At 48.6% G+C, this 17,425-nt stretch overlaps 2 protein-coding genes across 4 annotated transcripts in view; both read left to right on the top strand.

Moving 5' to 3' along the window:
• The first annotated feature begins 668 nt into the window (after window positions 1-668).
• IP6K2 (inositol hexakisphosphate kinase 2) lies at window positions 669-15,533 on the top strand. Of its 3 annotated transcripts, XM_014538944.1 has the most exons (6): window positions 669-673; window positions 8,040-8,362; window positions 10,297-10,519; window positions 11,334-11,509; window positions 14,166-14,341; window positions 14,766-15,533. In XM_014538944.1, exons 2-6 carry the CDS (start codon window positions 8,161-8,163, stop codon window positions 15,264-15,266), a joined length of 1,278 nt encoding a protein of 425 aa, XP_014394430.1. In that variant the 5' UTR covers window positions 669-673; window positions 8,040-8,160; the 3' UTR covers window positions 15,267-15,533. The 3 variants fall into 3 exon arrangements, with proteins under 3 accessions (XP_014394430.1, XP_014394429.1, XP_005865409.1); XM_014538943.1 differs by lacking the exon at window positions 669-673 and having other exon boundaries at window positions 7,844-8,362; XM_005865347.2 differs by lacking the exons at window positions 669-673; window positions 8,040-8,362 and adding an exon at window positions 9,413-10,182.
• A 463-nt stretch (window positions 15,534-15,996) lies between these two features.
• Window positions 15,997-17,425, top strand: part of NCKIPSD (NCK interacting protein with SH3 domain) — a 13,310-nt gene continuing 11,881 nt past the window's right edge. The window contains exon 1 of the mRNA XM_014538981.1: window positions 15,997-16,114. Coding sequence (XP_014394467.1) covers window positions 15,997-16,114 — 118 coding nt within the window. The remainder of the gene's footprint in view (window positions 16,115-17,425) is intronic.

Here is a 17,425-nt window from a genome sequence, read left to right as displayed (position 1 = left end):
GGGACAGAGGAGCAGGGGCGCCCTGGCCGGGCCCAGGTGGCCCAGGTGGGGGGTCCTCCCTGACGCCCGAAGGTGGTGGGTGCCATCCGGGGCGTGTTTCTCCCACGGGGGTGTTTGTCCCCCCGCTTCCTCTCTTCCTCTAAAATCAATAAAGACATAGCCTCCAGTGAGGATTTCGAAAACAAACAAATGCAACAACATTTTGGTAGCAAAATGCACACAGGTCAAGAATAAAAGTTGCCCTAACTGGTTTGGCTCAGTGGATAGAGCGTCGGCCTGCGGACTCAAGGGTCCCAGGTTCGATTCCGGTCAAGGGCATGTACCTTGGTTGCGGGCACATCCCCAGTGGGGAGTGTGCGGGAGGCAGCTGGTCGATGTTTCTCTCATCGATGTTTCTAACTCTCTATCCCTCTCCCTTCCTCTCTGTAAAAAATCAATAAAATATAGTAAAAAAAAGAATAAAAGTAGTCCTAAGAAAACGTACTGAAACCTTTGAAAAGCGGTAACAAAAATGTTGCAGGGAACCAGTTTTATGATAGTTTCTACAAAGCACCATGATTACAGTAATCTTGATGAATTCTAGTATTTAAAATATTTGTCTTGCTTGCATGTTTTAGCAGGGTAACATTTTAAGTGAACTAAGATGCTGATTTCCACCGGTTGCTGCTGTGGGGTTTATATAATTGCATCCTGTAACCTGGTGTTAAGTATTGGAAGAGAAGTTTTGGGGTAATGTTACTGTTTTAACTTTAGCCACTGTCAGCATTAAAAAGAGGGCAAAATTAGCCCTGGCTGGTGTGGCTCAGTGGATAGCGGTCGGCCTGCGGACTGAAGGGCCCCGGGTTCCATTCCCGTCAAGGGTACAGGCCCGGGTTGGGGGCTCAATCCCCAGTTGGGGGCGTGCAGGAGGCAGCCGGTCCATGATTCTCTCTCATCATTGATGTTTCCATCTCTCTCCCTCCCCCTTCCTCTCTGAAATCAATAAAAATATATTTTTCAAAAAGTGGGCAAAATTAATGTTCTATCATATTTGACATAATCGGCCAGTTGATTGCTTAGTAACTTTTCCTTTGGAGGAAAAATCATTTGAACTGTTAACTGTTACTCCAATTGGTTTACTTGCTTTGTGATTTGAGAGTAGAATTCACAGTTATTGTTAGAAATCAAATGAATGAGACCTAGGACTAGAGTTGATATAATTGTAAAATGAGCTGAGCAGATGTAATAGACTTTTGTGATTCAAGGCTTGGAAAGTGACAGGTGGACTGGATAGCAGCCCTGCCCCTGCCTGAGAGTGGATGTGTGAGGAGGGGACAGCGCTGACTGATGAGCTTGCTGGTGCCCTTGCAGGAGGTGCCAGAGCTTCTGTGAGCACCAGAGCTGTCACCGTATCCAGGCAACTGGGTGGAGCCTGCGCCCCCGAGGCCGCTCGCTGAGCTGAAAATTTTCCATTGTTGGGCTCCTAAAGGGGATGCACTGGGGAGGACTATCCCCTTTAATTCAAGTTGCTTCACCTCGTGAGATAATCACCTTCAGTTGAAGATATTTTTGCAGATGATCACACTCATGTGATGACGTTTTAAAGCATGTTTTTGTTTTTATTATTTATTTTTTAATCCTCGCCTGAGGATATTTTTCCACTGATTTTTAGAGAGTGGAAGGGAGAGGGAAAGACAGAGAAATATTGACATGAGAGAAACACGATCGGTTGCTTCTTGCCCTTGCCCCAACCAGGGACCCTGGGCTGGGGAGGAGCCTGCAGCCAAGGTATGTGCCCTGACTGGGAATCTTGGATTTATGCGGAAATGCATGGCTGTCCCTGAAAGTCTCTGGCATCAGGGGTACCTTCCCAGGAGAGAAGAAGCCCTTCTTTGACCAGGGTGGTGACTCAGACTGACCTTGGTGCAAATGATGCAAGATTCTCAATGTGAGGCCAAGGAGCTCCGTTAGAATGGATGGGAAGGCAAATGCCGCCAGTGCACTTGTGTATAGAAATTGTTACACTGCCATTATGACCTTTTAAAGTATATTTTCTGATTATTATAATACGTAATTATGAAAATTTTGTAGATTAAAAAATGTATAAGTAAAATTCCCTTTATTGAAGTATAATTTCTCTACAATAATATCAATTTCAAGTCTATAACTTGATGAGTTTTGACAAACTTATATAGTCACTGTCCCAGTGACTGCATGGACTATGTTCACTACATCTGAGAGTTCGCTTGGGCCCCTTTGCAGCCAGTCCTATTCCCCTACCTCTGTTGCCTGGCAACTGCTTATCTGCTGCTATGGTTTTGCTTTTTCTAGAATTTCAGATAAATGGAATTTCGCAGTATATCTTATGTGACTGACTTTTTCTACTTAACATAATGTTCTTGTGATTAATCTTCTTTTTGCACGTATCAATACATTCCTTTTCATGAATATTCCATTATACAGATATATGGCATACCACAATGTGTTCATTCATTCACCTTTTTGATGGGCATTGGTTGTTTCTACCTTTTGGCTATTATGAAGAATGCCTCTATGAACATTCTCATGTACAATTCTTTTTTTTTTTTAATCTTTTATTGTTGAAAGTATTACATATGTTTCCCCCCCGCCATCTCTTCTAGACCACCCCCACCCCTCATGTACAATTCTTTGTGTAGACATTTGTTTTTATTTCTCTTAGGTAAATACCTATGAGGAAGATTGCTGGGTCATATAATAAGTATATGTTTAACTTTATAAGTGGTGGTTACTTTTTGTATTTCTCCCAGCAATGTTTGAGAGTGCCAGTGACCGACACTGGTGGTGGAGTAGTGGGGGGTGTGGATGTGTGCAGTGCCAGGCTGCGTCTCTGGGGCCACGGGAGAGCTCACGGAGAGGAGGGGCCGGGTGGTGAGGGTTGCTTTCCCGCCATCAAGCTAGTGGGCTCACATTGTCCCCTGTGTCTACCCAAACTTGGGGCTTTTCTGGAGGCAGCGTCGCAGCCCCAGCAGATCCCGTTTGTAGCCTCATTAACTAAATTCTAGGTATGTGAGCTAGGGGCCCGGGGGCTGTCATGAGTCATAGCTGTTTTATTTGTAGTATTTTAAAAGTTAAGAATATTAATAAACTGTTTCCAGGAGATCCCTAATCCAGTTTAATAGATTTAGGGGAGTGAATTGTGGGAGAAAGCTCTGTCCTAGCCCCGGATGACTCCTGCTGCTTTTCTTAGCTGTTCATAGTTTCGTGGACAAATGTGTGAGGTAATATAGAAAGTTAAACATAATAAATCTGAAACCAGTGTTGTATGGTATCCCGTAGCTCTCTAGATACAGGGCTTATCCATTGCATGGACTTCACAGAAACCATTACTACCCCAAGTTCTTGGGAAACTAGGCCTTAGACCAGCCGTGGGCAAACTACGGCCCGCTTGAAATGAATAAAACTAAAAAAAAAAAAAAAAAAAGACCGTACCCTTTTATGTAATGATGTTTACTTTGAATTTATATTAGTTCACACAAACACTCCATCCATGCTTTTGTTCCGGCCCTCCGGTCCAGTTTAAGAACCCATTGTGGCCCTCGAGTCAAAAAGTTTGCCCACGGCTGCCTTAGACTCCGATGTTTGAAAACCATTAAGCGACCCCGTTGCTCAAACCGCATGTGGAACAGGAGAGAGTAGCAGGGGACGCAGAGCAGGTGCTTGGGGTACTTTTCTTTGGAGGCTACGAGAGAAGTCGATCCTTCATTTCCCTACAGGGATAGGGCCTGTAAGGGCCCGGGGAATATGTTGTAGAGTGAAGACATACTTGTGTTCCTAAAGAGAGACTGAACACAATTGAAATAAAAGAATCACAAAACAGGACTCACCTTAAGAGTGAAGACATACTTGTGTTCCTAAAGAGAGACTGAGGACTCACCTTCCTTGTGCAGTACATTGACATTTATTTGTTTTTCCTTTTTGATTAAAACACTAATTTGATTACTCAGCCCACAGAGTAGAGATCTACTCCAGCCCTCTCCTATTTTAGAGATCAGAAAACAAGTCTGTAAAACTTAATGGGGATTTTCTCCGAGTAATCCGGTCACCTCACTGCAGTATAATTCCGCCTCCCACTGGGAGTTTCCTCTGTCGTCAGACTTGGCTCGGGTGAGAATGAGCCTTATTTTTCTTGCCTCTCTGCTCAGGATGATGATGACTCTCTGGGGAGTCATGTCCTGCGGGGAGGGGGTAAGGTGCCGCATCATCCCAGCAGCTGTGAGCACACTGAGGGCCTGGGAGGAGGCAGGGACCCCCACCCGGCCTTTCAGCCCCCAGCCACACCCAGGAGCCATCCTCTATAGGGAGCTGCTCAAAGGACTTGTTTTTGTTTGTTTTAGGTTTGTCATTGGAGGTGGGGATGGATAAGAACCGTAGGGAAAGATAGTTTTCTTCTGAATTGAATACGTTTAAGGAATCTTGAACAGAGGTGGAAAGGGATTTGTATTGTTGTTAGCATTGCTCTGATAACAAAAGTAGTTTTGTACACTTTTAGGAAAGGTTTTTGGATTGTGTTTCTAAAGCCTGGCCCATGAGGGGTGTCTTAGACTTTCACAATTTAATAATTATGGTACCCGGTTCGTGCTGGGGTACTAGCAGTCTCACCATGAGTCAGTCTGTAGGTTTCCTTTGGAATTGCTCTTATTCACCAGGTCTTTTCAGTAGGAGAGAGGGAACCACCCTCCTCAGATCTTGAGAAGGGGCGTGTGTGGCCAAGCATCTCAGAGCGCCACCTTATGGAGAGAGTCTGGAATGACAGGAATGTGCTCACCCTTAGAGCTGATGGCCTGTGTTGTGTCTTGGGATTCCTTAGCTCATGCCCTCCTGAATGCTACTCTGATGATGAGAAGGTAGTGCCAGGTGAGAAATCGGGACCTTTGGCCCCGGCCGGCGGGGTTCAGTTGGTTGAGCATCGACCCATGAACCAGGTCACACGGTTCGATTCCCGGTCAGGGTCATGCCTGAGTTGCAGGCTTGATCCCCAGTAGGGGCTGTGCAGGAGGCAACTTGATCAATGCTCAATGGTTTTTTCTCACATCAATGTTTCACTCTCCCTCTCCCTCCCTCTCTTACTACAATGAATAAAAACGTATTTTAAAAAAATCAGGACCTTTGGTTTTCTACACTTTGCATGTAGGGAAGCTTATTAATTCCTACCCCTTGAGTTTAATTGGGGTCCACAGCCTGTTTTCTCTGAAAGGAAGAAATGAACACCAGTGTAAACTCTGAAAGGTTATATAGTCATGTGCCACACAGTGACAGTAACAACAGACCACATATATGACGGCTGTCCTTTAGGATTATAATAGAAGTGAAAAGTTCCTCTCGCCTAGTGACCTCTAGCCATGTTAACATTGTAGCACAACACATTACCCACACGTTTGTGGTGATGCTGGTGTAAACAAGCCCGCTGCCAGTTGTATAAAAGATGTTACTTACAATTATGTACAGTGCATGATGCTTAACAAGATAATAAATGACTGTCACTGGTTTATATATTTACTATGTGGTACTTTTTATCATTATTTTAGAGTGTACTCTTTCTGCTTATTTAAAAAAAAAGCACAAAGGTTTTCTGTAAAAATAGGCATGTTTTGCCGGCAGCAGCTTCATACATCTTGTGTTTACAGCGCCTCTTGATTACATAATTTTCTCTTTTTAAAAAAAAATGTTTTTTATTGATTTTAGAGAGGAAGAGAGAGAAAGAGATAGAAACATTGATAAGAACACCTTCTGCACACCCCCTATTGGGGACCAAGCCCACAACCCAGGCATTGGCCCTGACCAGACTCGAACTGGGGGCCTCCTGGTGCATGCGTCAATGCTCAATCACTGAGCCACACCGGCTGGGCGCGTAATTTTCTCTTGTGTGTGATTTAATCTCGTGTTGTTTTGCACAGTAACATGCTGTACAGGCTTGTAGCCTAGGAGCAATAGGCTGTACCATACAACCTAGGGGTGTGGTGGGCTGTACCATCTAGGTTTGTGTAAGTGCACTCTGATGTTCGCACAATGACAAAATCGCCTACTGATACATTTCTCAGAATGTACCCTTGTGTTCAGGGCGCATGGCGTGTTTTATAAATAGGTACTATAAATACATAGTGAAAGCACTCTCGTAGGACACGCTAAATGTCCCAAGTACGGAGGAGTGCTATGCCAAGGCAGAGGCCCTGGCCCTGGTGGCTGCCATGTGGGAGCATCCAGCAGCTTGAGGTTCATTTGGGAGCTGTGCCTTACTGTCTCTTACTGTGGATGAGTTTGCTGCCCTCCCCGAGTCAGCTTCATTGTTTGCAACAGGGAGAGTAGTATCTACCTCTTTGAAGGTATTGTGAGGACTAAATGAGGTTTGATCCTGCAGTGAGTCTGGCACATAATAGGGGCTTTACCCCCTTTAGAGGACAGTGGGCACATCTCCCGCAGGCCATCCTCACCACCCCCATCTCTGTGGGAGTCATGGGAACAGAGGAATACTCAGTAAGAATCCCTGTACGGAAACTGAAGGGTAGCCCAAGCCCTGGAAGTAATGCTAGGAGTGACTGTAGGCCGTAAATTACAGACAGAAAACAGACTTGTCCTAACACTGTTAACAGTTACACAGAGGAGGGCTTTGCTGCGATCCCGGGTGTTTGGGAATGCGAAGTCAGCTGGAAGGCCCTGGCCTCAGCATGGGAGCGAGCTGTGATTGCCCCGGGAGTACAGCTTTGGTTGAAAGGCCCGTCCCAGCTTTTGGAGATCAGGATAGAACTGATAAAAATAGTTGGTGACCTAGAACACTGTATCTTTTTAAAGGGAGTCGGACAGCCTTGACCAGTTGTTTTTAGATACAGACGTTAATCATTAAAGCAGGGGCCAAGCTCCACTGCTAATAAGGGTGCTGGGGCAAGTATTTGGCCTTGGATAGGGGCAGTGTGTTTGGACGCCCTGGGGAAGCAAATCTTAATAGATGGCGTGGAAGCAGTTTTCCCCTTTAAGTGCATTTTATAAAAACCTAATTAATGACCAACAGTGAACATGAATGTAAACTAGGATGATGTAGGTTTATCATCATCTATAATAATAATCTATAATGATAAAAGGGTAATATGCTAATCCGACTGAACATCATTCCGGACGTCCTTCCTGATGAAGCCGGGGCTGGAGGGAAGCCAGCCTTCTCCCGGGTGCCTTCAGGCTGCCTGAGGGAAGCAGCCAGGGTCCGGGTGCCTGTGTGTGGCCCAAGGGAAGCGCTGGGAAAGGAAGGCCTACTCTTGCACGAATGTCGTGCATCGGGCCTCTCATTTGTAATAAATGTGCTGCACTGGGGGGGAGTGTTGATAATGGGAAAGTCATGCATATGTGGGGGCAGGTGGTTATATGGGAAATCTATCTTCCTCTTAATTTTGTCTCGAACCTAAAACTTCTCTAAAAAGTAGTTTATTGAAAAATATATAGTTAACAAAGAGACTTGGACATCAGTTACCTTCAGTTTAACAATTTTATTAGAAAATAGTAAGATTTAATCGGAATATTAGGTTTGAAATGATGACTTTCCCTCATTGTGGCTTCACGTTTTGCCCTGCACTGTCTAAGAAGGGCTGTTTAGAGCAGGGGTCCTCAAACTTTTAAACAGGGGGCTAGTTCACTGTCCCTCAGACCGTTGGAGGGCCGGACTATAGTTTAAAAAAAAACTATGAACAAATTCCTATGCACACTGCACATATCTTATTTTGAAGTAAAAAAACAAAACGGGAACAAATACAATATTAGTATTTGCATGTGGCCCGCAGGCCGTAGTTTGAGGACCCCTGGTTTAGAGGCACCTAGAGTCAGTCCAGTCCCTACGTGTAGGCCTCGCCCAGCAGGCTTTGTTTGTGTCTGCGGGAGGAGGCGGGGCGGTAGAGGGTGATGTGGGCGGGCGCTCTGCGTGAGCTCAGTCTGTTTGTCTTGCTGCTGGAGGTGGAGGGCTTCAGGGCAGATGTGGCTCTAAGGCAGATGCCGTTCCCAGGTCACTTCCAACTCCTGTCACTGTTTGCTGCCCGCAGAGCGTCCTGTCGTGTGCAACCAAGGAGCCAAGGCCAGACACGCCGATACAGACAGACGGAGGACGCTCTCGCCGCTGGGCCCTGCTGCCTCCCCCTTCTCCCTGTTGCTTGCCCCTGGAGGATGAGCCCAGCCTTCAGGGCCATGGACGTGGAGCCCCGCGCCAAGGGCGTCCTGCTGGAGCCCTTTATCCACCAGGTCGGGGGGCACTCTTGTGTGCTCCGCTTCAACGAGACGACTCTGTGCAAGCCCCTGGTCCCGAGGGAGCACCAGTTCTACGAGACTCTCCCAGCTGAGATGCGCAGATTCACTCCCCAGTACAAAGGTGAGCCCCCCGCTGCAGGTAGGGGTCGCCAGCGCCTGGCGAGGAGATGTGAGGCGAGGAGATGTGAGGCGTGGGGACCTCCGTGGCAGCCATACCCAGAGCCTTCACCCCTCCCGCTCACTCTGTGTTTTCCCTCCGCCTCCTCCTCCTCTTGGCCCTCAGCCCAGCACCTCACACCCTCAGTTTTCAAGCCCTGGTAAGATTGCTCAATTGTCTTTTGTTTTGTGGATTGCTTTGAGTTTATTTTGGTTTTTGGTGAAAGTGTAGTTGTGTTTTATGTTCAAGTGTCTCTTGATCGCAGTAACCCATAGTCTCCATGGAGGGACAGCGGGGGAAGACTCTGGGAGGATTTTGCCCAGAATACTGCGGCCGGCTTTTTGTCCTCCAGAAAACCAGAAGCCCTGGTGATTAGGTAGGCTCGGGAGCAGGTTGAGTCAGATGGAATGCAGGAGTGGGAGGCCTGTGCTGACTAGCTGAAGCCGTTACGGAATGTCCCTGACATTGCCATGTTACAGCAACCTTCTGTTTCACATATGGCGACTCTGCCTTTTTATAACGCATTTTGGGGGGACATCAGCAGCCACCAGCATGGTGTGTTCTTTCCTGGGGAGGCGGGGTTCTTTGAAAATTAAGGATGAATCCATTAAGGAAATTAATGTAAAATGTGTATTGTCTGATTAAACAAAAGACTCTTGAACAACTTAGGCTCTTCTGGGACTGTTGAAACACACTCTTTGAAGACAGAATGTGCTGGGCACCTGTCTGTTCTGAATATGCATGTGTGTTGTGGTGGGGGCGGGAGAGTTGGGGGCCCTCACTTGGTCCTTCTCTGTTGTTTTTTCCAGGACAAAGCCAAAGGCCCTTTGTTAGCTGGCCGCCCTGCCCCTTTTTTCCCCCTGGTTCTTTCCCCATGGCCACAGGGAAGTGTGGCCCCTGAATTCCCCGCCCCGGCTCCTGTGCGCCCAGAGCCGGGGACCACCTCAGCAGTGTCGTCTCTCTCTGAGCACGCATTCCCCTGCAGCGGGCGGGCAGCAAGGACTGAGCACATTGTGTGATCCTGGGCCAGAGAGGTCTGGGAGGAGAGGTGTCCGGCCAGTCGGTTGTAAGGCGCTCGTCGACACCTGCTGAAATGCTGCCAGTTGACAAACCCTCCTCAGAGACTGACTGATGACACACGCAGGTGCTAGAGACTCAAGGGGGAGAGAGCTGCTCTCCAGGCACCACCATCTGTACCCCCAGCCCAGCCCTATTTGCCTTGTGTTTATTTTGTTCTTTTGTGATATGAGATCTCAAGAGACCAATAAAATAACCTTTGAGAAGGACAGAGGCTTGGGGCGCCCACCTGTATGGGGGTGCTGCAAGAAGCCTCTGCTAGGGTGTCTGTTGTGCTGTGTGGTTTGTTTTGTTTGCTCCTTTATTTTGTTTTGCTTGCCCAGTCTCTCCTTACTCTTGGATGCTTCTTACCCCTCAGGCACACCTGTGTTCCCCGTGTTCAGGCTTTGCTATAAAGCAGGCCTTGAGGCCATTGGAGTTTCTGTTTAGGGCATTAAAAATCCCCACAAGATATAAAGAGCAAATGTTTTACACCTCTCTTAGGAGTAGAAGGATTACATAAAAATTAATAAACGTTTTCAATGATGGAAAAGTGTGTCTTGTAATTCTTTGGCTCTTGCCTTGTTGAGTGCATCAGAGAGGAAGCCTCGGTTGTATTTGCTCCCTAATTGCTTGTCTGTGTGGTGTCATCTCTTCTAGTGTTTTGATATTTGTTAGGTTTGCAGATGAGTTTGGGGCCTCTGGCAACAGAGAGACTAAGGAACAGGGTAAGAGAAAACCACAAATGTTACAATCATGTTATTTATAACATATGTGGAATTAAAAGTTCTCTCTGCTTCTGTGCAAGTAATAGTCCTCTCTGCTCCTTACCCCCCTTCTAGGTGTGGTATCTGTGTGCTTTGATGAAGATGAAGACAGGAACTTGTGCTTAATAGCATATCCCTTAAAAGGGGACCATGGAGCTGTGGACAGTGTAGACAATTCAGACTGTGAACCAAAAAGTAAGCTCCTAAGATGGACAAACAAAAAACATCATGTCCTGGAAACAGAGAAGACCCCCAAGGACTGGGTGCGGCAGCACTGGAAGGAAGAGAAAATGAAGAGGTGGGTATAAGCTGAGGGGAACCCTGAACTCTGGGAGGGAGGTGGCGGGGGATCCTAGTTGCAGCTCAGTGCCCTGGACCTAAGGATGCACTTCATGCACTTAGTAGGTGCCTTGTCACTCAGTGGCATGCGTAGCTTCTCTGCATTACATTGTGACGTTTGGAGAAGTGGCTGTGGTGGCAGCTATAGAAGGATTTCCGTCACCTTCCTCAGTGCCAGTCCCTGTGCTGCACCCTGGGGATGTAGCTGTCCTAAGACAGCCATGGGTTCAGGTTGGTCACTGATAGTGGGAGAAAATGGTCTGCTGGGCATCCCCTCAACTCAGGAGTCCACTAGGTGGGGCCTTCTGCGTGCCACACCTTGGAGAGCTTGTAAACATACCAATTGAGGCCTGTGTAGTAGTAGTTAGGCTGGCTTATGGCCATGGAGTTTCAATTTCGATTTCCCCAGTCTCCAGCTTTCCGAGTCAGGGAACCTGGACGTACCAGAAACCAGGGTGGTACTGCCTTGGAGAAGGCTGTGTAGGCTGCCTGTGGGGCTAGTGGGAGGCAAAGGCTGTTCTTGCATCGTAGGTTCTCCTTACTGTAGAAAAACAGTGGCTGGCCTCTTAATAAAAAAAAAAAGAAAAATCACCTTTCCTGAGGTATAATAGACATACAGTGACATGTACCTTTTTAAAGTGTTTGATATGTACAATGAAACCACCATATCAAGACATCAAACTTTCCCATCACTCTACAAAGTTCCTTTGTGCTTCCTTTGGCCCTGAATTTGATAAGACAATGTGATTTATTGATTCTTTATCTCTTTATAGCCATAAGTTAGAAGAAGAATTTGAGTGGCTAAAGAAATCTGAAGTCTTGTACTACAGTGTAGAGAAAAAGGGGAATGTCAGTTCCCAGCTTAAATACTACAACCCCTGGAGCATGAAGTGTCACCAGCAACAGTTACAGAGAATGAAGGAGAATGCAAAGCATCGGAACCAGTACAGTATCCTTTGTTTACAGGGCATCTCTGTCTTGGGGGGCGGTGGTGGTAAGGAGCCCCTTGGAGCTTGGAGAGAAGGGTATGAGCTGTTGGTCCTGGTTGTGCCGGGACACTACTGTGTGACAGCTGTGCGCAAAGTCACTGCCCTCAGGCCAAGGGCTGGTCTGGGAATGCACATGAGGGTGCGGTTTGAGAGGTTTTGGGGGATGAGCGGCTTCTTAGTTAGGGACCAATCTGCACCAGGAGGCCTTTAGCCTAGAGTGCAAGGGGCCGGTCGTATTTGAGACTCCTACAGAAGTCCCCAAACACTTCCCTGCCAAGGGTCAGGTGGGGTGGACTGACCTGCCCATCCCCTTCTCCAGGCTGACCCATGAAGCAAGCACGGGCCGCTTTTATCTCCCTTCTTACCCACCACGCTATGTGCTCATTGATTATTTAAAAATATGTTTTTATTGATTTTAGAGGAGGGGGGAAGGGAGAAGAGATAGAAACATAAATGATGAGAGAATCATTGATCAGCTGCCTCCTGCACTCTCCCTCCTAGGGACTGAACCTGCAACCCGGGCATGTGCCCTGACCATGACCTCCTGGTTCATGGGTCGATGTTCAACCACTGAGCCACACCATCTGGGCTTGATTTTTTTTTTTTTTTTTAATCCTATGGGGGGAAATACCTCAGAATTGAGTGTGTGTGAAAAAAAAAATTGAGTGTGTTTTATTTTTAACATTTTATTAGGGAAAAATTTAAACCTGTTAAAAATAGTACATGTTGAACCTTTAAGTACCAATTACCCAGGTTCGGCAGGAAACCCACCCATGTCATTTCTGTGTACACCCAGCACCGACAACTGAACTGTTTTGGAGGCAAGTCTCAGGTGTAGCGTTGCCCCTGTGTACACCCAGCATGCATCTCTAAGAGATAAGGGTATTTATTTATTTATATATTTTATTGATTTTTTACAGAGAGGAAGGGAGAGGGATAGAGAGTTAGAAATATCGATGGGAGAGAAACATCGATCAGCTGCCTCCTGCACACCTCCTACTGGGGATGTGCCCGCAACCAAGGTACATGCCCTTGACCAGAATCAAACCTGGGACCTTTCAGTCCGCAGGCTGGTGCTCTATCCACTGAGCCAAACTGGTTAGGGCGAGATAAGGGTATTTAAAACATTATTACCATTGCTACTCCTGAAAAAGTGGACAGTAATTCCTTCCTATGAAATCCCTAGTTTCTGTTCACAGTTTCCTAATTGTCTCCTGAGTAAGCTTTGTATTGATAGTCTCCTTGAAGGGGGATGTAGATGAGGTTCACGTGTTGCTTTTGGTTGACATGTGTAAGGTTTTCTAAGTACCCTTCTTGTTTTTTCTTAGAAATTTATTGCTGAAGAAATTGGGTCTCCTAGAGTTTCCCACTATCTGGGTCTTACTGATTACATCCTTTCGGTATCTTACATGTTACTCCGTCTCCTCTGTTTCCATTAAGTTGATCATTTTATCTACAGTCTTGATCAGATTCAGGTTCAATTGGGGGGGGGCGGGTGGGGACCCCAGAGCCTCAGACATGGTGTCCACGGGGAAGCATGGTGTTCAGTTGCCTTTTCTTTTGTATGGTCCTTAGATCTGTTTTTTTCATTAGGTGACTTTCTGCTTTTGACATTTCTTCATTCATAAGCTGGAATCCTACTATAAAGAAAAACTTTTCCTCATTAACTACATGCTTATCCTGAGGTATACTTTCTATAGGAAAAGCAGATTAAATCCTTCATTTATTAGAGATGTATTTGGAATAATGAGTTGGTTTCTTGACATCCTCCAAAGGTTTCCAGTGAGTTTTTTAGCATAAGTATGAATCCATTAATTTAAACATATTTGACATGTTTCCGTTCATTGCAGTTGTCTTTATTGATGCTCAAATTATCACACCTTTGCCAGTAGGAGACTTTTAAAATAAGCTCCTGAGTCCCTTGGACACAGTCACAATAGTCTGTAATAACTGTCTTACTTTCTGGAAAGTAGTCCACGGTCATGTATGTTTCCGGCTCCAGATGTGAACTTAACCATTCCTCTGAGGCAGGGGTTGCAAACCTTTCCAGTTAAAGGCCCAAATAGTAAATATGTTAGGTCTTGCAGGCCACATACTCTCTGTCACAACTCTGTCGTTGTGGCATGACAGCAGCCATAATAGTAAATGAATGAGGATGGCTGTATTCCAATAAAACTGTTTATGGTCACTGAGATTTTAATTTCATTTTCATGTTTCATGACGGAATTGTGTGTTGGGGGGGTCATGCATCTGGTCATTGTTTCTAGACGTTTTTAGTGTATGCAGCTGGGAAAGACACATTTATTTTTCTTTAAATATATTTTTTATTGATTTCAGAGAGGAATGGAGAGAGTGAAAGAAACATCCATGATGAGAGAGAATCATTGATCGGCTGCCTCCTGCACACCCCACTGGGGATTTAGCCCGCAGCCCGGGTGCCTTTTAGCCCAGTTGTCAGCCTTGGTCTCCTTGTGTGGGAGATGGCAGGACTGGTGGGCCCTCTGTCATGTTGGGCTTCTCTGGGCACTGTGTGCAGGCATTGTGCCCTGGGAGTGGAGTGCCAAAGGCCCTTGCAGAGCACCTGCTCTTTAGAGGGTGTTTTCCTTAACCACTCAGAATTTATCTTACTGGAGAACCTCACTTCCCGATATGAGGTACCTTGTGTCCTGGACCTCAAGATGGGGACACGCCAGCATGGTGACGATGCTTCAGAGGAGAAGGCAGCCAACCAGATCCGAAAATGCCAGCAAAGCACCTCTGCGGTCATTGGTGTGCGCCTGTGCGGCATGCAGGTGAGGAGAGCTGGTGCATGGTGTGGGCTGCCGCCCCCCCTACCTTGGCATAGTCCTATGTTTTCTCAAAAGAGACCAGATTTGACTAAATCTAACACTTTCTGGTTAGAAAAGAAAGCACGCATGCCTGGGTCATCCCCTCTGGGGCTGGCCTGGCTGGCCGAGTCCAAAGTCTGTGGACAGGAGGGGGCGGGCAAGGCAAGAGGGTTAGGTCCTCTCCATCAACCATATACTGAACACGGAGCTGGGGGCAGAACCCACGTCAGAGGGTTGTATCCTGGGTGTTGATTGGCAAGCAGTGTCTCCTGTGACTCAACAAGTTAGAGACTCTGATTGATGCAGGGCTGTTGTTATCCCAGCCACGCCCCAGGGGCCCGGCTTTGAGGTGGCTGTCAGCCCTGACCTGCTGGTCTCCCTCCCACAGGTGTACCAGGCGGGCAGTGGGCAGCTCATGTTCATGAACAAGTACCATGGCCGGAAGCTGTCGGTGCAGGGCTTTAAGGAGGCGCTTTTCCAGTTCTTCCACAACGGGCGGTACCTGCGCCGCGAGCTCCTCGGCCCTGTGCTCAAGAAGCTGGCGGAGCTCAAGGCCGTGCTGGAGCGACAGGAGTCTTACCGCTTCTACTCCAGCTCCCTGCTCATCATCTACGACGGCAAGGAGCGGCCGGAGGTGGCCCTGGACTCGGACGCGGAGGACTTGGAGGACCTGTCCGAGGAGTCCGCCGACGAGTCTGCGGGGGCCTACGCCTTCAAGCCCCTCAGCACCAGCTCCGTGGACGTGCGCATGATTGACTTTGCACACACCACCTGCAGGCTGTACGGCGAGGACAGCGTCGTACACGAGGGCCAGGATGCTGGCTACATCTTCGGGCTCCAGAGCCTGATAGACATTGTCACAGAGATCACTGAGGAGAGTGGGGAGTGAGCTGGCCGACTGTACCGGTCCTTGACCCTCCGTGTCCCGGGCACAGCTGTGCTGCGTCGGGGAGGAAGCCAGTGTGGCCAGGGGGTGGCCTCTGCAGCCTGGAGCTGACGCACAGAGGCCTCGAGTCCCGCCTGAGCGAGCCCCACCGCGCTCCCAGTCTTTATTTATTTTAACTGTTTCTTCAACATTCCATGTTTGATGAGCAGATACCTCTTTCTTCCCTGAGTGTAAATGTCCTAATACAAACCCTTTTGTTAATTGTACACAGTGCTGCTGTCATTTTTTTTTTATTGAATTTATTGGGGTGACATTGGTTAATAAAATTATATAGATTTCAGATATACAGTCTATAATAACGTCATCTGTATATTGTGTGTTTATACCAGCCCAAGTCGAGTCTCCTTCCATCACCATTTGCCCCCTTCACCTTTCTAACCCACCCCACCCCCGTCTTTCTTGCCAGAGGCAGACAACCAGCTCCCCTTCCAACCCTCAGAAGCCTCCTCACCTGTGACCACCACGCTGGCCCCGCAGGATTCTCCTTGCCACTGCCCCCTCCATGGGTCTTCGAGTCACCACAGTCTCCTGGCTTGGTCCTCAGTCTCTTAACCTAGCACCCTGAGGTAACCCCCAAAGGACCCCGACACGGATCACCTTCGCCGATTGCTGTGGGGCCCGCTAGCCTCTGGAGAGAGCTACACTGGACCCTGGACGGGCCTTTGCTGCCCTCATGCAGCTTAAGCCAAACCTGGCAGCAGCTCATGGGCTGGACACTGTGATGTCAGAGGACCCGGAACCAATATCGGGGCAGCCACCAGGCTCGGCTGCTGGCAGCAATGGGCTCTGTGGTGAAGGGTCCCAGGAGATGGCTGTGCCATGAGGGGTGTCCTGGGCAGGTTGGCTCTCTCGGCCTCACCACCTGTCACCGTAGTATTCAGCCCTGGGCCCCAGCAACCGCGCCCGTCTGGTCCTTCAGCCAGGACAGCCCCAGGAGAGCTCCTTGTGCTCGGTGCTAGGAGGGCTTCTGGGAGGAGGTGTGTGTGGCAGGAGGTCTTGAACTGCAGAACCAGACACCAGGGAGCACAGGGTCTAAGTGCCATATTTTAGCAAGTCTCACCCCTCCCCTGGACCCCCGGCATCTCCTCTCCAAGGCCCAGTATTCCTCTGTCCACGACGTCCAAAAACAGGTCACGCGCACACCCTGGTTTGGTTGGGCCCCCAACCCTGCTCCCTGGCCCAGGCTTCAGTGGGGAATGTGGCTGGACCAGCCCGGGCAGAGATGGGAGGGCCCCAGAGACCCCTCCTGCAGACCCTCAGGGCCTCTCCCGGGACTTCAAAGACCTGCCCTTAAGGCTCCATGGCACCCACTCCACCCTCAGGGTGACACCTGCAGGTAGCTGGGGGGGCGGCTGATGCTGTGAAGGAGGGAAGTGTGTCCCCGGAAGAGGAAACGGACCGCAATGTCAGAGCCCTGGCCCCCGTTGCTCAGGGGTTGGATGGCTGGCCCAGGCACCCAAGGGTCAAAGGGTCGCAGGTCAGAGACCTGCCTGGGCTGCGGTTCCCTCCCTACCTCGGGTTGGGGCTCCTGTGGGAGGCAACCAGTCGAGGTGTCTCTTTCACATCCATGTTTCTCTCCTTCCCTCCCTCCCTTCCACTCTCTGAAAAGGGAAAGAATATCCTCTGAGGATTAAAAACACAACGTGAGAGCGGGAAGGGGAAGCTGCTGAGAGAGGAGGTGGGGTGCGAGCAGGATGGGAGGGTTTGGGACGGGGATGGCCCAACATGGTTTCTGTTTTTATTGTTTATTTTTTTAATAATACACTTTTATTGATTTTTAGAGAGAAAGGAAGGGAGAGGGAGAGAGAGAAACATCGGTGATGAGAATCATGGATCGGCTGCCTCCTGCCCGGCCCCCACTGGGGATGGAGCCCACCCCCCGGGCCAGTGCCCTGACCGGGAACCGAGCCAATGACCTCCTGGTTCCTGGGTGGATGCCAGCGGCTGACCCACCAGCCGGGCTGGTTTCTGTTTCTAAGACCCGCCTCGCTCTCGCTCCCCACGGCCACCGGGCGTGGCGGTGACCGGGGCTGCCACTCCAGGAGGGGCCGGAAGACCACACGCCTGAGACCTGGCGCCCGCGGGCCAAGGGTCCGAGCAGT

This window comes from Myotis brandtii, unplaced genomic scaffold (assembly GCF_000412655.1).
Source record: "Myotis brandtii unplaced genomic scaffold, ASM41265v1 scaffold207, whole genome shotgun sequence".
NCBI lineage: Eukaryota > Metazoa > Chordata > Mammalia > Chiroptera > Vespertilionidae > Myotis > Myotis brandtii.
The sequence above is the reverse complement of the archived record's forward strand: the minus strand, read 5'-3'. Positions and strand labels throughout refer to the sequence as shown.

Bases quoted from the DNA above. Each gene is read 5' to 3' on its own strand.
- IP6K2 (XM_014538943.1), top strand. From the start codon at position 7,903: ATGTGGGCGGGCGCTCTGCGTGAGCTCAGTCTGTTTGTCTTGCTGCTG. The intron at 8,363-10,296 runs GTGAGCCCCCCG...CCCCCCTTCTAG, and splicing joins ATTCACTCCCCAGTACAAAG to GTGTGGTATCTGTGTGCTTT. The intron at 10,520-11,333 runs GTGGGTATAAGC...ATCTCTTTATAG, and splicing joins AAGGAAGAGAAAATGAAGAG to CCATAAGTTAGAAGAAGAAT.